The sequence below is a fragment of the Pygocentrus nattereri genome, chromosome 10 (assembly GCF_015220715.1).
Source record: "Pygocentrus nattereri isolate fPygNat1 chromosome 10, fPygNat1.pri, whole genome shotgun sequence".
Lineage (NCBI taxonomy): Eukaryota > Metazoa > Chordata > Actinopteri > Characiformes > Serrasalmidae > Pygocentrus > Pygocentrus nattereri.
The window spans coordinates 7127781-7151731 of record NC_051220.1 but is presented as its reverse complement, the minus strand read 5'-3'; the positions used below and the strand labels follow the sequence as shown (position 1 = coordinate 7151731).

Here is a 23951-nt window from a genome sequence, read left to right as displayed (position 1 = left end):
TAGGGGCTGTGAAACACAACAATGTGTATCAGAGCTCACAGCAAGGCTCACAGCAAGAATTGCCTGGGTTTGATTCCCCAGCCGGGCGACCAGAATCCTTTTTGAGTTTGTATGTTCTCCCTATGTCTGCCTGGGTTTCCTCCCACAGTCCAAAAACATGCAGTCAGGCCAACTGGAGACACTAAATTGCCCCAGGTGTGTGTGTGTGTGTGTGTGTGTGTGTGTGTGTCTGCCCTGTGATCGACTAGCAACCTGTCCAGGGTGTTTCCCGCCTTCCGCCCAACGAGTGCTGGAATCAGTTTAAGCACCCCCACACAAACCCAGGAGGATAAGTGGCTTAAATGATGAATGAATCATTTTGTTAACGAATTTAGTAACTAATAAGTTAGTTACTAGTTTCTATCATGGTACACTCTAAAGAGGCCCCGGATATTCTGTAGTAACTCTTGCTAGGACAAAGCAATCTGACCAAAACAAAGTGCAACGTGTTCCTCAGTATATGGAGCTTCGAACAACCCGGGATGCCCCTGCGTTGGAGCGCTGAGGTAGGTGCTGGACAACTGTCGTGATGTTTAACCTCCATTTGCAACTTCCAGGTGCATACCCCCTTACCCCCTGATAATATTAAGTCTTTTTCTCTCCAATTTCAGTGTTTATTTATCTTATTTTCCCTACTTTTCTTCCACAATGTAAAGTGTACAGTGAGTGTATGTTAACTAAACACACATAGTGAGATCTCAGACTGTGTTACGAAGTGGCTCAGTATCTGCACTGCTGTGGTGATGAGAGAAGAGTATTTTTGGGTGATGAGAAAGTGCACTTCATTCTTTGCATGAAGTTTAAATCAATTAAGGTGTGTAAATCCAGTATCACTGGTGTTAATTCCACCTGCTGCGCTGCGTAGCTCCAGCCCTGTCTGATGCGCTCTCTGGCCCAGATGTTGTGCTCGTTCTCAGCCAGCGCCTCCACCAGAGCTTCCTGAGCAGCAGTAAGAGATATACCTGACTGATCCACTGGAGCAGGTCTGTAGCCATTGCACAGTTCATACCTGCACAGGTGAAACCATCCAACAGGTGTTAGGCCTGTTCTGCATGCCTGCTTTAAAAAAAACGAGTTTGGCAAAGGCTGAACTTTAATCTGTAACTGCTGAGGCAGCACTATTATCAGGTGCACTGTTGTGGTACTAAAATTGATCTGCAGTTATTTCTTTTTAGAATTTATAACCATTTGTCACTGTGAAATTAGACCTCATTTAACCCATCCATGCAGTGAAACACCCACATACATGCACACTAGTGAACACACACACTAGGGGGCAGTGACTTGCCCGGAGCGGTGGGCAGCCCTAATCCGGGGAGCAGTTGGGGGTTAGGTGCCTTGCTCAAGGACACCTCAGTCATGGACTTTCAGCCAAGGGGATCGAACCAGCAACCTTATGGTCACAGGGCTGGTTAACCCTAACCTCCAGCCCACAACTGCCCCCAAAGTTTTGACTTTTTGAGTCACTACAGAGCTGAAGATAAAACAGACAAAAGCAAAGACTTTTAACAGACATGTTATTTTAAACGTACTTGTTTGAGAGCCGGACGTATTTCACATTCTCCTCAGCGTGGTCATCGGACAGTCCAATATGCGCACCAAGAGCCAAGAGGGTCCTTCAGAAGTGCAGCACATTAAGGAAATAACGCTTGGTCAATGAGTAAAGTGGATAAAATTTGATTAAAAAATGAGTGTGTATACATGCACTCAATAATCCGATCATAATCGGATTTCTGCCGTTATCTGATTATTCAAATGATCATGTAAATACCATACTCCAATCTATCTAGGAAACCGATTAAGAAATCCAATAAAGAAAGCTGGATTTTACCTCAGTAATCAGGTTTCTCAGAGCATGTAAACTCTTACTCTGTTTTCTATCGGATTTCTCAGTCTGAGAGAGAACAGAGGGTGGATGTCGCGAGATGGCAGCAAAATACTGTTGGAACGGCACTGAAACCAAACATGAAGTAAAGAATTTTAATATTCTTCATCTTCTAGATGATGTAAGTTCATATTTTCAGGTAAAGTGGAGCAACGTTTAGAAAAAGCTGCGGGGTGAAGTTTGAGCTTCACATTACGTTTACGCCACGTCTTCTGTGAGTTGATTGGCTGGTGGTAAAGCAGAAATCCGATTACTGCCTGGCTCATGTAGACCCGGAGTTTCCCATTATTTCATTACTCAAGCGCAAATCCGATTTTCTACAGTTATTGGATTATTGAGCACATGTAAACCCACTCACTGTAGTTTCAAATGGAAGGTGGCTGTAACAAGAGTAACACCTGATGGTCTTTTCAGCTGCCTGGAGTTTGCTGTGCCTTTCCTGGTCTGGAAGCTTGGAAAACTCAACCAGTCCAGGATGAACTCTTTTACTGTCATCTCTCACCTGGAAGACAGACACATTTTTCTTAGAGAGTCCAAGTAACTAGAAATAGTTTGATGGGCCACTCAATTTGGCAAACCAAGTAACCACTTAATATTTTTAGCTTTTGAGATGCTTTTCACTAATGTGATTCATTGATCTAGCTGCTATTATTACACTAATCACAGTAGTTAAAGGCTGGACATTTTAGAGGTTTGTCTAAATTTACAGCAAACCTATAATAATAACTATTTCAACTGGTTAGGCTGAGGAGTTAATGCAGGTTTATTACAGCACAAAATTCAGAGGCGCGACCCTTCAGGGCATTTTTGAGATAACATATTGCAAAATCGTGTAGACTTTCACTCACGGGTCCGTGCGTCCACTCCTGCTCAATCTTATCCAAGAGCCAGAGCTCATGAAGGTTTTCAGCCAGCCTCTCTCTGATCAGCTCCAGCTGAGGAGGTAACACAACCTGAGGAAGAAAAACAACAGGTAGTGACTTCACAGACTTTATTTGCTGGGAATTAGGATAAATGTTTCTTGGAGCTACTCAAACAAATGATGCTGAGATTACTGAGATCAATCATCACTCATTTACATGGCCTTATCATGCAACCCTACGAAGTTTATGTTTTGCGTGTTTTACTTGACTCGTGTCCACCGGTGATGGGGTAAATGTCACTGGGCCAAAGGGTGCAGCAAGGCCTAAGAGGTCACACTGGCCATTGCCTTGAAACCGAGTGAACTCCTCACACAGCTCCAACCTACAGCGCATGCTGGGGAGCAAGGCTTCAGCGCATGGGGAGAATCCAGCAGGGGGGAGGAACTTAAACTCTCCCTGCCTGCCTCCGAACAGCAGACGCACCCTGCAGAAAAAGTACTTCTTCCTTAAAATATCAACTTGAAATAAATGACAAAAATCTTTTACTTTTTTAAGTTGCAAGGGGAAAAGTCTCCCAAATGTCGTTGTATTTCTGATCTCATCTTGCCATTTCTGTCCCTGAGATACAAACTCAAATGCAGGGCACCTGACTCCGGCTGAGAAGCTGACCACAGGAAACAACAGTCCGTCAGCACTGAAGTTTTCCAGCATGCCCTGCACCGGTTGCCCGTTGACCCGAAAGGAGATACAGGGAGCGGTGATGTCAAGACAACAACTGATGACATCATCCTCTCTCAGAAGGTGCTGATTTGGTGAGCTGACCCTTTGACCAATGCCTCCTGGGGAGCAAAGATTTGAGAATTGAGCACTGCGACCAATTAATATTACCAATTGAAGGACAAACTGAAATAAAAGCACCACTTAAATGATTAATCCATTGGAAGTCAACAAGCTCTGAGCTGCAACAGAATGAAAGGTACTAAGCAATTACTACTATTATTATTATCGTTATTATTATTGTAATAAAATAAACAAAAATGTTAATAAGTATAAATCATAGGTTATTTTCCATGATAAGTTTGGGAGCAGCACAAGCAGAGCAAAATTACCTGGCACTGAGAGATTAAGAGACCCTTATTAGTCCCACAATGGGGAAATTTCACCTCCGCATTTAACCCATCAGTGAAGTGAAACACCATATACACTCTAGTGAACACACACACTAGGGGCAGTGAGCACACTTGCCCAGAGCGGTGGGCAGCCCTATCCACAGCGCCCAGGGAGCAGTTGGGGGTTAAGAGTCTTGCTCAAGGGCACTTCAGTCATGTACTGTTGGCTCAGGGGATCGAATCAGCGACCTTCCAGTCACAGGGCTGGTTCCCCAACCCCTTGCCCACGACTGCCCTGGATATATTTACACAGATCTATATTTTTAGCTAATCTCACCCGTCCATAGGTGCAGTCCGTCAAATCCATAGGAGCAGAGGTCATCCCCTACGCCGTTGGACCCCCAGCCATGACCGCCTGCCGGGGAAGGATGGTACCCTGCGGCCCAACCCACTCTCAGGTGAGTCGGCTCAGCCGCCACAAAAGGCACTGCCTTCTCCACCACCACCTCATAGTACCACTTCCTGTACTGAGCGCAATCATCACCCATGCAAAGGTAGATGTTTGGGCGAACGCTGAAACAAAACAGGCAACAATCATTTGTAAGAGGTAACTAATGTGGAAAGATGACATTTGTACAATCTAGTTTCTAATTTCAATTTTGCTTTAAAGCAATAGTTTTACCCTTTGACTTCGTTTAAATTACAGCAAAGAATTATTTCCTATGGAGACAGGTGGCAGTTGTGCCTCAGGGAGCAGCAGAACAGAAGCAGCAGTGGCGCAAAGCACGCGGTGAAATCAACAAAACGTTTAGCTTTTCTCAGCTTTATGCACATGAGAAACGAGTTTTGCCAGGCGGCACCCAATCAAATCACGCAAAATCAGTATTGATGGAAGATGATGGAGAAATTAATGGGAGATTTTTACATGAATTCACATTTTTAAAAACAATATGAGACCTTTTTAGACCTTTTTTCCCATCTTACCCTGGAACACAGAACTAGCTTAAAACTCGGCTTGGCTGAACCTACTTGCATTTTAGCGACACGCCCACAAAGCAGCCCACAGTCAGTGAAAGTAAAGTTTTTGATTCTCTATAATGTTCATGCAGCATTACCCTAAAAGTACATCACTTGGCTAAATACAGTAGTAGCAGGCATTTTAAAGCCTGAATATTGTCCATCATACTTTTGTCTTTTTATAGCAAGTCTATAAAAGATTACTTAACCTCTTAAATGGCCACGACCCACCTCCAGGTCCAAAATTTGATTATGATTTAGGCATACAGTTTGCACACTGCTAGTTGGTGGGGTAAAAATCTGACTTGGTGTTACCTCTTTACTTGTTCGCTGCATAAGATTTGCAGCTATAATGCAAAACTAAGGAAGCAAAATTCATGTCTTGGGTGGTGTGAAGGTGCAAATTCCAGTGATTACCTGGTGACCTGGTTGACCAGTCGCGTCTGCAGCAGTAAATCTCTCTCTGACAGCAAAGTGTCACAGATCAAATGTTGATTAGAGCGGACCGCCATTCCGTGGCAAACACACAGTGAACACAGCACGTCCAGGATCTGGAGGGGACATATGGAAGGCAGAGGCTCAAAGTGAGATTTTAGGGGAAATATGGACTGCTGTCATTTTAGTACAGTCAAACAAGCACACACCCACACACACACACACACACACACACACACACACACACACACACGGTACCTTTGGATTGCGTCCATGTTTATCTAACAGTGAGATTATAGATCTAATATGACCCTCTTTAATGAAGTTCAACGCTTCTGGACTCTCCGTTAGCACACAGTGCAGCACTTCTAGGATGCCTAAAACAACAAACACATAGAAAAAAGACACGGCATTACCTCTACAGATGTAACTCTGTGACCTCACACAATTTGATTCAGTTGTGATTCTTAGAGAAACAATTCTGCGCATCATGAACTCCCAAATGTCCGTACAATTAGACTAAATTATCATTTTTTTATAATAGATTTTTTAAAATAATATATTTACGTTAAAAATACACACATCTGTGAATAAAGGAACTGGAGGAAGTAACACTGCAGTTCAAATAAATTAAACCATAATTCAGGATTTAATTTTTTTTAATTTAGAAAAAAAAGCACATAGTTAAAAAATTGCTGAACAAACTGTACAAAACTGATGCAATTAAATCGCCAACTTAGGAGCAATTCTTGCACTCCTAATTATCAATCACTAGACATACATCAATAAAGAGGATGCACTGGAAAATTAAACAATAATCACACAATAATACAAAAAAAAATGAACAAGCTAAAACAAAAATCAAACTTCCCGTGTTCCAACTTCACATATAAGAAACTCACCAGTAGAGGCTTCCAGCCTCTCCAACCTGCTGACCAGCCAATCCAGAGACGTGGAGAACTTGGAGCAATTGTTCCGATTGCCCCGGATGAGGGCAGCTTCAGGAGGAAAATTAAGAAAGAAAATTTAGTAACAAAAAAAAGAGAAAAATCGGGAATATTTTGTGAAACATAATGCGCAATTTCTGTTTTCAATTCCTGTTTTGTAACTCATGGTGCCAAAAGCTGAGTGACTTAGGGAACTCAGCACTAAAAGTCTTAAATGCTCTCCAGTAAAGGTAAAAAACAAACAATGTGAGATATTTTTTACCCAGAAGCTCATAGAGGGAGCTCAGGGTGGCCTCCCATGAATCTCCTGCCTCTTTCCCAGAAACCTTTGCAAAATGGGCCGCACTGTTGTACAGATGGAGATGGTCAATGCAGTCAAGTACCAAGGTAATGATACCCTGGAGAAAAAGGGAGAAACAGAGAGATTGTGCATTCCAAAGTACACATATTTAAGAATTCACTTCAAGCTCAACCATAAAATATTTGAACATGAAGCAGTAAAATTACCAGCACCAGAAATAACCAGAACTTAAGCAGAAGGTGACCTAATTTTCAACACTTTCACCCCTTAAGATACAGGTGCAAGGCAATAAACGTCCCAAAGATAATGAGTTATGAAAACTCCCCTCTTCGACCTTGATTTGACAATGTGCATGCATTCATCTGTAGATAAATTGTCATACATATTATGGTATATTATATCTTGATCCTTCTGACTCACCAACAATGCTGTAATTTTATTATCAGACATTTTTGAGTATTTGAATGTAAGTGCTGCAGACATTACCTCTTCTTGAAACAGATGTTGCCTGTTCGTCAGTGTTCTGATGCTGTTCTGCTTCGCCTCATGACACTGTCCAATCTTGGGTGGGCGGAAGTAACCAATCAGATCTTGCAAGCTCTGACGGAACATCTCTATTTGGAGTTCTGAGGCTGAAATGTTGGCTCTCTTGTCCAGTCCCCTGGTCAAGCAGAAAATTAGAGGCATTCATAAAAGTTCTTCATCAAGTGGCAGAGTGTGCACAAATAGAGGCTAAAGTTGACTTTGAATTTGCCAGCTTATTGTTCAAATGTTCTCGTTCCACCTTAAATGGTGCAGCAGTTACATTCTGGGGCCTCAGGTGTTGTAAAGGTAATCAATGCACTTTTAAGGTGGAACAGGAAAATTCAAAAAAGAAGCTGGCTTGAGCTTCAGGAAACACATGAAAACGCTTCTTTGAGCCTCCATACTTAAGAAACTGCTTTCCACAGAATATGTTACCGGTTTTAACAACATGTCGAAATGCATGGGATAAATATATCCTGAGGTTGTTTTTATGGTTTGTTTTACAGAAGTTAATTCGGAATCTCCAATCCTATGGGAGCGTGCAGTCTCTAAAACATAACTGACATGGTGTATTCAGACGGGACTAAAATCACTGAGAAAAGATAATAATAATTACTTTACCCCACCTCCCCATATGAACCTAATCCTGTCTGGATAGGGCTTTAAATTTGCTTTGTAAATTTCAGATTTTGTGTGGCTTACAGCCATTTTTTGTCCGAAGTAAAATTCTTGGCTATCTTTTTTTTGCATATGTGAACATTCACTAGTCCAGTGCAGATTTGATTGATATTGCAGTCTGATATAGCAGTCTGTGGCACAGCTGAGCTAGTTTGTGCCGGAGGAGCAGCATCTAGCTCCAATCTTCTAGCATCTAGATACAGTAGGCTTTAATCACAGAATTTCTCTGACCTTAATGACATATTAGTTTGGGATGGTTCCCAAATATAGTGTTAAAATAATGGCAATAAATTATGTAATTACAATAAGCATGGTTTTTGGACATCACCATTTTATTGACAAGAAAACTAGTAAAACAACCCCCCTCTAGATGTTCACAGGTATAAGCTACCAATTTCCTTTAGATTTTGCAGGCTTCAATAAAAAAAGAACTACTTAGATTTTTTTTCAGAACGTAAAACAAAATGTAGTGTTTGCTTAAGAGACTATTATCTCCGTTCTGTTCTAATATAATATTTTTAGGATTAGGAAAAGCATACATGCTGTCAGGGCCGGGCTCAGATCAGACACTCACGGACGTGAGGGTAAAAGATTAAAAACAGTAAAAGATACTGTTGAGGGCAATTCCAAAAGAGTAGTCGAAAACAGTCAAGGTCATAAATACCAAAATAGCAAACATAAACAGGACAAGGCAAAAAACGAGGTCGAAAGACAAAACAGGGTCAAAACACAAAAGCTCGGTAAGGCAGGTAAACTGGCAATACTTCGCAAAGAGACTAGGCAAACACCTTAAATAAGGAACAACACAGGTGTGTATGATCAATATGATCAAGGTGAGGGTGAGTGGGTGCGAGTCTTTTGATTGGTTCCAGGACTCTAGGTTTCCTGCAGGGTGTTCTGGGTAATGGAGTTGGTAAGTACTAGTTGGTACTAGTACTTTACATAGAAGCTGGTATTTCCCATTCCTACCTGATAAAGTCTGAAAACAGAAGTGTAGAGCTACGTATGAGACCAGCAGCTTGAGACTCCTCCCTCTGAGAGCGAGAGAGCGTGAGCCCATCATCCATGTGACCCTCTGAATGGAGAATGGCCTGAAGAGATTGGAACCACTAAGCATAACACATTTACATGCCAAAATTCACATTCACCAAAATGTGTGTAGAGACCATAAAAAAGCAAATAACTATGGACAAAACATTTAAACATTATAAATTATGCATTAAAACCAGTTTCTTTCAGTGAGTGGAAGTACAAAGTAGGGGGTTCCAATAGTGTGTGGTGAGCGTTTATTCTGAGGTGTAAAGAGACTTAGTTCACCTAGCCTGATGTGTTACCTGCTTATGCAGCCCCTTCTCTTTCCTCCTCTTTGAGTCGCTGGTGTGGTAGGTGAGCCATAGGCAGGTGTCCACATGCTGGACAAAACAGAGAGAGTCTCCATATTTGATCTCGGGTGCCCCCATCCCCTCTCTCTTCATATTGAAGTCCATACATTCTTGGCCAGCATCCTACAATGACAGAGATAAATCAGCTTTGGTTATGTTTTATCCTGTTTATATAAATCCACAGGCTTTTATAGCACACTAATCAAAAATTGGTTATTACTGCAGTGTAGCCACACATTCAACATAATTATTTAGTTGCTGTTACTTACTTCATTATTTATAATTGGCAAAAATTGAAAGGAATGTTTTTCATTTCCCAAAACAAGACCGTACACACAACAATAACTATTCATCAAATTTAAATTATAATAAAACATTGTGTAATAACAAACACAATGTATTATGTATTAACTAATCAAATTGCTAGCCGTGCCTTTGTTGTGCGGAGACAGAAGGCAGTGGACTTGATGTCGGCCTGCTCTCTCTCCACTAGCTGTAGTCCTCCATCCTGCGATCGGCCTAAATATTTCCCTGTGGTAACATGATGCAAACGGAAGGGCTGACCCCAGCGAGTGTGACTCCCACTCCAGCTGTGGAATGACACACACACACAAACATACTCGCAGGCTCAGTTTCCAACTTTCTCCTTTACCTGGTCATTTGAGTAGCCAAGTGAGCAAAACAACCACTTAACAATTGCATGGCGCCTCGTAGCTCCAGTGCAAAACCAAAGGCAAAAAACTGATATCAAACCTATCTTGGCTGATCGGCGATATTTGGGATAAGTGAGAAAACTGCAGATTCGATTTTTGCTGAACTATTGCTTTAAACTGCATCACTGCCGCAGCTGCATGTTGTGTGGGTGAACTTACGAGACACACAACATCTCAATCCTCCAGAGAGAACGAGCTTGAGACGATGCGGTGCCACCTTCAAAATGAACAGATCTGGAAAGAGAGAAAAGCTGAGTTTGAGTTAGGAACAGATAGATACCAAAGAAAATTCAGAAAGAAACAAAACTATGAACATCTTTGACATCTTTAGCTAATCCAGGAATCAGATTCTATGCCCTCTTAGCAGCCAATCAGAGCCTCTTGTCACTGACCTGCGATCCTCTTCTCCATGTCCAGCAGGAGGAATGGTTAGGCATTCATCTGTGTGACCGTGCAGCAATCGCAAGGTATCCCCTCCTCTTAGGTGGCCTGCAGATTAAATATCAATGGACATTTTACCTTTCAGTTTGGAATAGGGGCACCAGATAAGTCCACCTTACAGGTACGCAAATACTAACTGTAAATAACAATGCATACTATTTGTACATACAAGACAATTCCCACTCTAAAGCATTTTAGTTATTTAACCGTACAACAGGCTATCATGCAGATCCATTCCAATAATGTCAAGTTTATCAGCAAATTATAATATAGTATCAAGTCAGTTCGTAGTCTGCAGTATAATATTATACTACGAACTGAATTGATACTATATTTTTACTATATAGATAACAGTTTTTAACAAATATCCAAATTTCAAATATAACACGGAGTACAGTGGTAACCAGTAACTAAGTAAATGTAATTAGTTACTGTACTTAAGTATTTTTTTTGTGTATCTGTACTTTACTTAAGTTTTTCCATTTTGGGTGACTTTTTACTTTCACTCCACTACATTTCAAAGTCAAATATCTGACTTTTCACTCCACTACATTTTGAGAAATCTGTCGTTCAGAGAGCTACAGATCAATATAATAAAGGAAAACGTCTTTGTGATTCTGAGTTTAAAGCCAGTTTTTATTAAACTTAAACTTGGAACTAAGTTGTAAATAAATCTGAAACTGAAACTTTGCTTGTGTGTAAAAAGTGATTTCAGAGCCACTCGGTTCTCCCTGATGGAAACTGTTTACCTTCAGTGTTTTGTGCTTATGATCATATTAACAGACGTCAGCGTCGCTAATTAATGACGTTCTATTAAAAGACTGGTTTACCAAGAGAGACGCTGGAGGACTTTCACCTGAAATGAGTTCATGAAGCCAGTCTTGTTATAAAAATGATAACAGGACCAGATCAGAGCCAGAATTACTCTTTTAGTACTTTTACTTTCAATACTTAAGTACATTTGAAGACAAATACTTTTGTACTGTTACTCAAGTTGAGTTCTAGAGTAAGGACTTTTACTTTTGCTGGAGTAATATTTTACCTTGAGTATCTCTACTTTAACTCAAGTACATGATTTGTGTACTTTGTCCACCTCTGACAGAGTAAAAGTACCATCTCTCAAAATTGACAGTGCAAAGTTTTCTTGATATTCATTTGAATGGCAAATTCTTCACTGATAGACCACAGTATAAATACTCCACACACAACACAAGCTATGAGCCCATTACAATGTACTGGCATGAGATAAAAACATTTGCTTGCAACTATACAAATGTCTAAGTCTAAAATATTTGATTGTGTGACCATTAATGAAGGTTTAATCAATAGCTAATACTAATGTGAATGACCCATGAACTAGTCTCTAACTGTACATTACAAACCAGCAAGACAGAGCTACAGGATAGGAGTTTCTAAGCTGGTACTGAGAGTATGTAACATAATGATGAATGGCCTTTTTGGATACTTTGATATTCGCACTCAAAACAGATAAATGGTAAAGTTTTGGTAAATGATAAGCTTTCCAACTGGTGATTGTTCAGCACTGTAATGTATCGTCATGTCCTTTGGCTATGAGGAGGAACAGAAGTACCCTGAGCCTCCACAGTGGCAGAGGAGATGGGGGCCACACTCCACAGGGTCTGCTGGAACGCTGCATCCACACTAACACTAACATCAGCATCACAAAGACCAGCACTCCATGAGATGTGCTGAGAGAGAGAGAAAGAGAGAGAGGGATGGGAATATTACTGTAAAGCAGTGTTACAGCAACAGTATACCTTACAGAAATACTATATCTTGTGACTTAACTGGTGTTTTGAAAAACAGAATCAACAAAGAAAGAAAAAAAATGGACAAGAACAAACAAGTGCATAGATATGGGAAATTATAGCAGCCAAAAATGTTATAAATTTCAAAAGAGAAAGTATCTTTGCTAGTTACCAATAGGTTAGAGACAAAAACAAAAAGTCTGCTAGAAACAAAAAGTCACTGTTGATACAGAGAGAAAAGGAGCAGAGTTGAACACAGAACCCTGTGTAATACAATACAATACAATACAATACAATACAGTACAGTAAACTAAAATACACTGTGCAATACAATAAAATATAAAATAAGTGCAGCACAACATATTGTAATCAATACTCAATATTTATGTACTGTGTAAAGAGATGAGTCTTCAGTCTGCGTTTGAAGACAGCAAGAGACTCTGCTGTACGGACATCCAGTGGCAGTTCATTCCACCACTTGGGTGCCAGTACACAGAACATCCTCAACGCTTGTCTTCCACGTGCCTTGAAGGATGGCGGGTCAAGCCGAGCTGTACTCGAAGCTCGAAAGGCTTGTCGTACAGTTCGAGATTTCACCATTGCCATCGAGAAGGTAGGGGCTGGTCCATTTTTGGCTTTGTAGGCAAGCATTAGTTACATACATATACACTCACCGGCCACTTTATTAGCTACTAGGTTGGACCCATTTTCGCTGTAGCCCATGTTCTTCAAGGTTCGACGGGTTGTAGTGGTTGGTTAGTGTAGTGGTTAATACCTCTGCCTTCTACGCTGTAGACTGGGTGTTCAATCCCCCACCTGGGTAAGCACCCTACACTATACCAATAAGAGTCCTTGGGCAAGATTCCTAACACCACCTTCGCCTTCTTGTGTAAAAATTTTATTTATTATTTGAGTTACTGTTGCCTTTCTACCATCTTGAGCCAGTCTGCCCATTCTCCTCTGACCTCTCACATCAACAAGGCATTTTCGTCCACACAACTGCCGCTCACTGGATATTTCCTCTTTTTCGGACTGTTCTCTGTAAACCCTAGAGATGGTTGTGTGTGAAAATCCCAGTAGATCAGCAGTTTCTGAAATACTCAGACCAGCCCGTCTGGCACCAACAACCACGCCACGTTCAAAGTCACTTAAATCCCCTTTCTTCCCCGTTCTGATGCTCGGTCTGCACTTCAGCAAGTTGTCTTGACCACCTCTACGTGCCTAAATGCACTGAGTTGCGGCCATGTGATTGGATGATTAGCTATTTGTGTTAACAAGCAACTGAACATTGAACATTTATTGTACCTAATAAAGTGGACGGTGAGTGTATATAAAATCATTATTAATGAATATTCTATACATTTTGTTTATATATATATATATATATATATATATATATGTATATATATATTGGGAGATCCACTCCCTTGTTTATACACTCACTGTCCATTTTATCAGCTCCAACTGGACACAGTGTTCCAAACACTGCTGTGTCTGATCCACTCGCACCAGCCCAACACACACTAATACACCTCCACCAGTGTAACAAAGTACATAGACAAACAGATGCACTATAGTCTGTAACAGTAGAACTACAAATTGCCTAAATGATAAGTGGAGCTGATAAAATGGATTAAAATGGACAAAGAGCATAGAGTTGGCATTTATATATATATATATATATTTACACACACATGAGACTGAAAGACTGAGAGAGACAGAAAGAAAGAGGTAGCACTCACTAGGAATCTTTCAGAGGAGACACTGACCAAAATGAGGTCATCACCCACTCTGACCTTCTCTCCCTCTGACCTCTGCTTGGATGCAGGGTGGACCGTCCACCAACAAGCCTCACCTGGGGACACACAAAGCAACTGAAGTAATCTCATTCACAGACACAAATACACCAACTTTTTTCAGAGACAACAGGAATGTCTAGCTCTGCTATGACTCCACGCTGGCTCCTCTCCCTCATCATTAATTTGGCCTTCCCTTGTTTCCAGTCTCCTGGGTTACTTTAACACATTTAGGCAATCAGATCTGTGCCACTTCACCCCTGTAATATGATTTTAGCCATAGAAGTAAAGGTTTATGAGACAGTGACATGCTCAGTGTCAGCTTTACCGGCTATGTCTTCCTGGAGACCAACATCAAATGCCAGCTTATCAGCAGAGAGTCCAGAGGAGGTCAGACAGCTCAAATACTAGGACAAGAAGAAGGACATATCACTGTCAAATAACCAATTAAAATGCAATAAATACCTTGGAGCACTTTGAAACACTGACTAGCCTCACCATGTCGCTGTAGGAGTGTCTTAGCAGCAGTGCTTGGCCATAGAGGAGAGTGCGGCAGCCAGCAGCCTCTGAAGACTGAAGCAAAACATAACAGATGGCACGACTAACTTTTTACAGGACAGCGACAAATTATCACAAGAAAGACTTTTTAGACAATAGTTCCTATTTCTTTGCATTGTGAAAGGGTTCTTTAGACTGATAGAGAATGTGCTGTTGATGCTTCTACATAGAACTGTCTAGAACTGTCTTCTATTCTTATGATGTCAGGTTACAATAGAAGAACTCTTTTTGGTGCTATATAGAACACTTTTTAAAAAAAATGTTCTACATAGCACCATCTATAGCACATTCTCCATCAATCTGAAAAATGTTTTCACAGTGAAATGAACCATTAAATCATGCAAACGCTACTTTGAGTGTTCATGGTTCTATATAGAGCCATTTTGCTCACCAAAGAACCCATGAAGAACCATCATTTTTAAGTGTGTAGTAAAGCTATAAGGTAGGTGGACCTCAAAGTAGACAGTGAGTGGATGTATGAGATGGAAGTCTGAAGTAAAGTAGATAGGTTGTGTACTGTTGTATATAAGTAATAAAGATTAGCTCCACTCTTCACCCCCGCCTGTAGATCCTCATGGTTGGCGAGCATTTCCTGCAGAGCCCGGACGGACACACACCGATCCAGCACAAACACACACAGAGACAGGTCTGCCGGAACATTCTGGAAGGACACATGTTAAGACATCCTGAAGGGTTGTAAATAGATGATGTGTATTGGTGCATAGATTACAGTCATTATATTACTTCAGCAGGTCCATGAGCAGCAGACATTTCTTATAACTGACTCCGCTTCCGGTGGGAATCTCTCACCTTCGAGTTAGAGGTGGACTCCAGGAAGCAGAGGCGGCACCCGAAGCCATCAGCAGCCAAGCACAGCTTCTGCTGGAGAGGAACGGCCGAGCAGCATCGCAACACCAGCTCATCCGACTGCACAAAACACACCAGAGTTAATTCTGACTCATGACATCCACCACATTAATGAAATAGCTCACCGAAAAGCCTAATTTGCAACTACCACTTTACCTTAAATGTTGTGGCAACTGACTACATTTGGGGTAAGAAGATGTTTGTTTGACAAACATTTTCGACAGGTTATAGCTTTCTATATGAGATCAACACTCACGTGTCAGGCATAACATCATGACCACCTCCTTGTTTTTACGCTCATTGTCATTTTATCAGCTCTACTTACTGTATAGCTGCACTTTGTAGTTCTACAGTTACAGACTGTAGTCCATCTGTTTCTCTGATACTTTGTTAGCCCCCTTTTACCCTGTTCTACAGTGGTCAGGGCCCCCATGGAGCCTCACAGAACAGGTACTATTTGGGTGGTGGATCATTCTCAGCACTGCAGTATCACTGACATGGAGGTTGTGTGTTAGTGGTGCGAGTGGATCAGACAGCATCGCTGTGTCCACTCTATTAGACACTCCTACCTTGTCGGTCCACCTTGTAGGCGTAAAGTCAGAGACGACAGCTCATCTGCTGCTGCAGTTTGTGTTGGTCATCCCCTTGTCCTTCATCAGTGGTCACAGGACGCTGTTGGCAGGATATTTTTGGGTGGTGGACTGTTCTCAGTCCAGCACTGACACTGAGGTGTTTGAAAACTCCAGCAGCATTACAGTGTCTGATCCACGCATACCAGCGCAACACACATTAACACAGCACCACCACATCAGTGTTACTGCAGTGCTGAGAATGATCCACCACCCAAATAGTACCTGCTCTGTGAGGGTCCATGGGGGTCCTGACCACTAGCTAGCTAACTTACCTCACCGATACTTTACTCAGCTAACTGGCTAGCTAATTCGCCCAAGCTGAAGCTAACATGCTAGTGCTGCTTAGCTAAGTTCAGGTTAACTGTTACTGAGTGAAGAAGGTTTACCTCAGTATCCCACCACTCACTCAAGCACTCATAACAGCTACCACTGACGATGTTAATCTCCTGGAAGAATGTTGGGAAAGTGGCTAATATTGACCACAAGACAGATTTTCTTCACTGAAACAAGGGAGGCTAACGTCACTTAGCTAGTTAGCTAGCAAAGTTCACTTAATGAGCTGAAGTTCAGTTAATGAGCTGAAATGGATTAAAATGATTGATTAGCTCATATTATTATGTGTGTTAATAATAATAATAATAATAATAATAATAATAATAATAATAACTAAGCTAACGTAAGGTTAAAGACTCAAATGACAATTGGGGTGAGCTCACAATTTCCATCGGGTTTTGAATTTGAAGTTAGCTGCGCAAGAGACGGGCGTTGCTAGTTTCAGGAGGGTTTTAACGACCTTCCCGCCAAAAATGTTACACAGCACCTCTTCCCAAAATTTCAGTTTATTGACTTTCATTCATGGCATTTGGCTGATGTTCTTATCCAGAGCAACTTACATTTTGATCATTTTACACTGGTAGGCAAAGGCAGTGTTAGGAATCTTGCCCAAGGACTCTTATTGGTATATTGGAGAGTACTTATCCAGGTGGGGGATTGAACCCTAGTCTACAGTGTAGAAGGCAGAGGTGTTATCCACTACACCAACCAACCATTCGCTATTTTTAACCGCGCCATTGCGTCTCCAAATTCACAACATACTGTGACAGAGGAGCTGCTACTGCTCAAATGCACCGCTGCCTCTAATGCATGGTGAGATTTACCGGAGCCGCTAATTTACTAATATTACGAGTAAAGTAGAGCCAGAGCAGCTTTAGAGAGGAGAATTACTGCTCTGCAATGTCTTCCGGCTTTCTCAAACACTAGAGGGCGCTCCCGAGCGAGTCCAAAATGAATGGCTTGATATGGAATATCTGAGGAAAATCATACTTTATAAGGGCTTAAACATTTTTAATGTAAACGAGTGCAATCATTTCCTGAACAAAGAACATCATAAAACATTTTAACACCGCTGTTATATTTTTAAAAGCTTTTAAACTCGAGCTATAGGAGTTTAAATCGGCGCCTCATCTATGTCAGTGAGGCGAACAGCCAATGAGCTGCTCCGCTCGCCCATCAATCATCACTCTCTAGCAGTAAGGCCCGCCTTCTACTGCCCAAAACCCGTTTGCTGTGGAAAAAAAGAAACATATAGGTAGGATTTTCTTTACTTTTTTTTTACGTGAAATACATCCTTCTGCTTTCTAAAGTTAAAGAAACGTTCTGCGTAAGTGTTTAGAAACTGTTTGAACTTTTCGTTTTTAGCTGTTGAGCTCCTTTTACTCGCATTCATTGAGGCTCCTCATAAACCGGCTGTGGTAGAGCCCGTCTCGGCCAATGATATCAGAGCTTGTGAATTGTAAACCAATCATATAAGAGTTCGTAAGTTTGCCAGCCAATCATGTCAGACCTGGGGGAGGGTCTCTGGTTTTATTAACCCTGCAAATGACGCTGGTCGGCAACCGTTGAAGGTGAAGGCGGGATTTTGATTATTAGCTCTGCAACAGCTCACTGAAATAAACATTAGTTCTTATTCAGAATATGTAATGTACAGAGTGAATATACACACCTGCAATATGGATTTGTGGCTAAACTGTAGTCAGTATTTCTGGCTATCGGGATTTGAATCGGTTGCTCGTTAGCTAGTTAGCTAACTTTGAGTTTACGTGAAACTAAGAAAAGCGGTTAGGCTAACACTGACGAAAATCACAAATTTCTTGTGACACCAACTGAGACTAAACTGAACTCTTTGTATTTGTATAATATATTTAGGAGCTTGCGGATTGTCTAAGAGAGAGGAGATAGCGTTGCTTGACTTCAGCACCTTTGCTTGATCTGTGTGCCAGTGTGTCCAAATAGCCCTTGTTGATCAATTTTCTGGCTGTTGCTGCCCTAAAAGTTTGTGATGGACAGATATTTTGGGGCCATTAAACAATTCTCCTGCCCCCAGGCCACCTTAAATGAACTTGTAGTGACACCCTTGTTAAACCAGTGCTGGGATAAAGCCCTACAACTGCACTGAGAAATTACATGTACACTGGATCTTAGTGTAATCGGCAAACCTACTAGTTTGACCACTATGAATGACCAATTGGACACACTTTGTCATGGTCCTAGTGTTGACAGCCATTGTTTCTTGGCCATTGTTTCTATAAGTGGTGCAGAGATTGGCCCATTTGCTTCTGTAATTTCTAGACAAAAAATCCAAAATCCACCAAAATGCCTGAAAAACTGCCTAAAAAAACATTTAGCTGTTGTCTGAAAAAAACCTTGCATCTCCATTTTTGTCGTTTTTCAGTTTTTGTTGTAATCTGAAAATACCTATTGTCGTTTACATTGTGAGTAAACTTCATGATGAACGGACCAAAAGAAACGGCCCAAAATGACTTGGAAAAAAGTCTGGTTCCATTGACTTACATTAAAAGTAAAGCAGGTTTTTTCCTTCTCCTGTAAAGTTACCGTTTCAGACGTACGAGGTTTTCTTCCAACAACAGCGATATGAATGTCAGTATTTCACGTTCCTGAAATATATATATATATATCCCTGAAATATAACTCTATTATATTATATAATATAATATTATATAATATTATTCCTACATAATACATCATATATTCCAACATGCCGTCAATATTCTGCATGAGCTCTTTCCAGATTTCTCAGCATCGCATGATACAGCTGGTCCTTAATCATTCACATCATTTAAAGTAGACATCAGGCGCAGCGAGTCAGTTTGCATTGTTGCCTTCATTGAACTTCTTGATCTAATGTCCTGTCTTGATCTAATCTAATTCTTCCTAATCTAGACCTGATCACACTCAGCACATTTATGATTAGATCTGTTATCTGTATACCTGATATCTGTTATGAATAGAAAATTACACTTGAATAAGTTTCTATCATGTGTCAATCAGTGTCATGTCATGGTGAAATCGGCATGTCTAAATAAGGTTTACTGTACTTTAAACTGTGTGTATTTGAATGGCCATGTATGGGCTGGACACAGGGATATTCTTAGACAGTCAAACAAGGAGAATTCCAACACCTCTGTTCTGTCACATGTGTTATGCTGGCCATTAGTGGGTCACTGATAAACACACACTGGTCACCTAAGGTTTTCTGTCTCTCTTTATCAGTTCTCTTTCCTCTAAGTCTCCTTTCTCCTTTTCTGTTTCTGACTGCAGTTTGTCAAGATATTTCCTTTAGTACCCGGGAATAATCACTTAGTTTATCAAGCTATTATGTTATTATATTAAGCTATTATATTAAGGCATCTCAAAGTAATGCCTTATTTTCTCATAATACTGACTTAGTATCTCAAAATAATGCCTTATTAGAGAGCTTGAAAAAGCACTGTGTTGTTATCTCTCAAATGTCTTCTTATTCTTCTTCCACACTTTTCTGCGATTAATACAGCCGAACCGCTTAACGTACAGACTCCGCTCAAACTGCGCTTCCACTGAGAGCTGCATCATAACAGAGTGACCATTCATTTGAATGACTCCCTCCCCCTCCCAACGCATACATCTCTCCCTCTCACACACACCACACTCACACACACACACACACACACACACACTCACACACCACACACACACAGACACACACAGACAGACACATACCTAAGGAGGTGTTGTTCAGCCACACAGAAACACAGACTTGCAGCTCTTTTCAAGCACTCTTGCAGTTCCTTTAGGAAATACTTAATACTTTAGGAAAGACTTAATATCTCAAATATTGACTTTGTTTTCACATTATAGACTTAGTATCTCAAATATTGACTTTGTTTTCACATTATTGACTTAGTATCTCAAAATAATGCCTTATTTTCTCACATTATTGACTTAGTATCTCAAAATAATGCCTTATTTTCTCACATTATTAACTTAGTATCTCAAAATAATGATGTTCTCACATTATTGACTTAGTATCTCAAATAATGACTTTGTTCTCACATTATTGACTTAGTATCTCAAATAATGACTTTGTTCTCACATTATTGACTTAGTATCTCAAAATAATGATGTTCTCACATTATTGACTTAGTATCTCAAATAATGACTTTGTTCTCACATTATTGACTTAGTATCATAAAATAATGACTTTGTTCTCACATTATTGACTTAGTATCTCAAAATAATGACTTTGTTCTCACATTATTGACTTAGTATCTCAAAATAATGACTTTGTTCTCACATTATTGACTTAGTATCATAAAATAATGACTTTGTTCTCACATTATTGACTTAGTATCTTAAAATAATGACTTTGTTCTCACATTATTGGCTTAGTATCTTAAAATAATGACTTTTTTCTCACATTATTGACTTAGTACCTCAAAATTATGACATTTTTCTCACAATTTTGACTTTGTGTTTTAAAACAATAATGTGTTTTCTCAAAATATTGTCCATGTCAAAATAATGATTTATTAAAAGTTAAGAAAGTCAGTCGTTATTTCATGATACTAATTTGATATTAAATAAATGTTTTGCCTATTGGCATATTGTTACCAACATACTGTTACTTCCAAACAGAGAAGGAGAAAATCAGGCGTTTTCTCCTCTATCTGGCACAAATGGGCTTCTATATATTTGTCTGTTCTCCATGAGAAGTTTTTTTCCCCCAAAATAAAATAATTCAGCTTTTATTAGAAAAAGAGGTTAAAGCTGATGTTTTGGTTGCTGAGCTTGAGGGTAGAGTTGGGTTAGATATGTGCATGTGCGTTATCTCTGTGTGAGAGTGAGTTTCAGAGTGGACGTCTAACACACCCAGCCCTGTTCCCACTCTTCTGATAAGGCAGATTAAAATAGACATCCATCAGAGCCTGTAATGCTGCACTGTACTTGAGAAAACATGGAGGATACAGGCTACGACTGCAAGCCAGAAGATTTTAATAAAAGTAGAGCTAAAGCTTTTTAACGAGTCTTTCTCTTTTATTTAAACATTACTACATAGATGCTCTACTGTCTAAACCAAGAGCGGAAAACTTCACCATCATGTTTACATGAGTCGTCTTGGGAAACGTTCTCAACGCTAGAAAAGCCATATCTGATAAGTATGTGAAGTGCATAAATTAAAAATGGCCATTGTGGACCAAGTTCTGTGGCTTTATACTTATCATGCTAAGTTTAGTTGTTGGATATGAATGGTTGAAGTACCTGTAACTCAGTACTAGACAGTGTTAGATACCATTCATCTGAATGTATTAAGTACAGTTTGGATGGATTTGTACTTCTCTGAGTAGCTTCAATACTGTTACGTCTGTGCAAGAAGGCCATATGTATGAGGAAAGGAGTCTCCTCAGTTCCATCTCAGCCCTTCGTATTTAGTTCCTAATTCCCAGTGGTGGACAGTAACTAAGTAAATGTAATTAGTTACTGTACTTAATTCATTTTTTCGTGTATCTGTATTGAAGTTTTTCCATTTTGGGCGACTTTCTACTTTCACTCCACTACATTTCAGAGTCTAATATCCGACTTTTTCCTCCTACATTTTGAGAAATCTGTCGTTCCTTTTGGTTTCTGTGTGTATAAAAACGTAACATGTCAACATGAAAGAAGCGCAAAGCCGGAGCACCAATCAGGGCCCAGCGGTCACTTTGTTTAGAGCCTGTTTTGACCTGTTGGTCATACCGACCCAGTGCAGCACACGGTTCAACGTCAGCGCAGCAGCGTAAAGATTTGGGAGAGTCTGTTCAACATAAATGATGAACTAACCTAACTTTGTGTAAATAGAGCACAATATAGAAATATGTCCACATATGCAGTCGTGACTGACACGGCTTTTTTCTGAATTTATACAAACACTCATTTTATAGCCATATAGTAAAGGAAACCCATTTGTGATCCTGAGTGTAAAGCAAGTTTTTATTAAACGTAAATTTGTAACTAAGTTGCATTGAGTTAATGAATTGTTTAGTACTTTCACTTCCAATACTTAAGTACATTTGAAGGCAAATACTTTTGTACTTTTACTCAAGTTGGAGGTCTAAAGGGAGGAACATCTCCTTTCACTGGAGTAATATTTTACCTTAGGTATCTCTACTTTAACTCAAGTACATGATTGGTGTACTTTGTCCACCACTGCTAATTCCTTTCAGGGTTTCATTTTATGATGTTCTGGTTTGCTTTCACTCACACTTCTGATGCTTCAGCATTTTATTTTAGACCAAAAACAAGCCTGACATACTAGATGTACTACAGAGATAGAACACATTACTTATGATTTGGTACCTCATTATTTTCTCCTCAAGTTGTTTTTGGCACCCAGAGGAAAGAAGTAAAGCAGATCTCCGTATTGCATTAATAAAGGTTCAATGATTTCTGAATTCTTTCTCCTAAACCCCCCTCAGGAGAAAAGAGGAGATTGACATCATCATTGCATTGTAAGAAGTTCTGGTGATGAATGAGAACAGCACGGGTTCTCCTAGGCTCACAGATTGCTGAAAGATTTTGTTGAGACAGAATAGGGCTCTGTAAGAAAACAATGAGATCTTACACTTTTCTTATGGAAATATTGTCCAGCTAAGACTGGGCTGAGGGGAATCAGACACTAAAGAGTTCATCTAAACACTAAAAAAAGTGTTGCTTTGAGTTTACTTCATGCAAATGTCATCGCTGTCCAAAGAAAACATTTATCTTCATTTTTGTCCATTTTTATTTTTCTACCTCATTTCAGCATAGAAGGTGTCCTTTACATTGTGTGGAAATTTCACAAAGATTGGACCTACAGAAATGCTCCAAAGTAGCTCGGAATAAAAAATCTTTACATTAACTTACATTAAAAGTTCAGAAGGTTTTTGCCTTTTCCTGTAAAATTGCTATTTTAGAGATACTTGCTTTTCTCTGTGCAAGTTTCTTGCCAAAATAAGTATGATGAATAACAGTAGTTGTGTTGATGTATATATTTTGTTCACGGGGAACCAATGTGCACATTTAAAGCAATTTAGTTCAAAGCAGCACTTTAATCAGTGTATACCACTGTTGTCGGAAGAAAAATCTCCATTTTTGTCCTTTTTTCAGTTTTTGACACAATTTGAAAGTGCATTTTGTCCTTTATATTGTGTGTGAATGTCATGGTGAATGAACCAATAGACCCTGCCCAAAATGACATGGGAAAATGTCTGGTTCCATTGACTTACATTAAAAGTACATCAAAAGATACCGTTTTGAGATACAAGGTTTTCTTCTGACAGCAGCGACATGTGTGATAATCTTTTGATAAATATGAAGAAATCTGAGGAGAATAGGAGAAAATGGCCCACTCTGATTCCACGTCTAGGAGAAGTAATAGATTTTGATGGGATCTCATTTACATTTCTTTCTTCTGGGTAGCTGCTTTAGTTCTCACCACTGTTAATCTGGATTAACAGATTTTCTTGAGGGTTCCTCTGCAAGTCTGCACACTTTCTAACCAACTGCATGACTTTTATCTGAATAAAACTGATTTGTGTACTCACTGTGCGCAGGAACTGGAAGTCGTCCTCTCCCTCTGTGGCCCCCATGATCTCTGATGGTTTCTCTGGGTTGGAGAGAGCAGGTGAGACAGAACCACACTC

General features: G+C 40.1%; 1 protein-coding gene across 3 annotated transcripts in view; it reads right to left on the bottom strand.

Moving 5' to 3' along the window:
• ryr2b (ryanodine receptor 2b (cardiac)) overlaps nucleotides 1-23951 on the bottom strand; it is a 97960-nt gene extending 74009 nt beyond the window's left edge. For all 3 annotated transcript variants that reach the window (XR_005130812.1, XM_037541959.1, XM_037541960.1), the window contains exons 1-24: nucleotides 23853-23951; nucleotides 15269-15385; nucleotides 15015-15119; nucleotides 14399-14473; nucleotides 14229-14307; nucleotides 13847-13959; nucleotides 11927-12044; nucleotides 10287-10383; nucleotides 10054-10128; nucleotides 9615-9771; nucleotides 9134-9304; nucleotides 8769-8890; nucleotides 7083-7257; nucleotides 6558-6693; nucleotides 6251-6346; nucleotides 5607-5725; nucleotides 5331-5464; nucleotides 4234-4469; nucleotides 3434-3626; nucleotides 3052-3271; nucleotides 2773-2877; nucleotides 2323-2426; nucleotides 1572-1655; nucleotides 889-1048 (exon numbers count right to left, since the gene is read on the bottom strand). Coding sequence is in view for 2 of the 3 variants with exons in the window: in XM_037541959.1 (XP_037397856.1) it covers nucleotides 889-1048; nucleotides 1572-1655; nucleotides 2323-2426; nucleotides 2773-2877; nucleotides 3052-3271; nucleotides 3434-3626; nucleotides 4234-4469; nucleotides 5331-5464; nucleotides 5607-5725; nucleotides 6251-6346; nucleotides 6558-6693; nucleotides 7083-7257; nucleotides 8769-8890; nucleotides 9134-9304; nucleotides 9615-9771; nucleotides 10054-10128; nucleotides 10287-10383; nucleotides 11927-12044; nucleotides 13847-13959; nucleotides 14229-14307; nucleotides 14399-14473; nucleotides 15015-15119; nucleotides 15269-15385; nucleotides 23853-23897 (3036 nt within the window). In the remaining variant the exon portion in view is untranslated. The remainder of the gene's footprint in view (nucleotides 1-888; nucleotides 1049-1571; nucleotides 1656-2322; nucleotides 2427-2772; nucleotides 2878-3051; nucleotides 3272-3433; nucleotides 3627-4233; nucleotides 4470-5330; nucleotides 5465-5606; nucleotides 5726-6250; nucleotides 6347-6557; nucleotides 6694-7082; nucleotides 7258-8768; nucleotides 8891-9133; nucleotides 9305-9614; nucleotides 9772-10053; nucleotides 10129-10286; nucleotides 10384-11926; nucleotides 12045-13846; nucleotides 13960-14228; nucleotides 14308-14398; nucleotides 14474-15014; nucleotides 15120-15268; nucleotides 15386-23852) is intronic.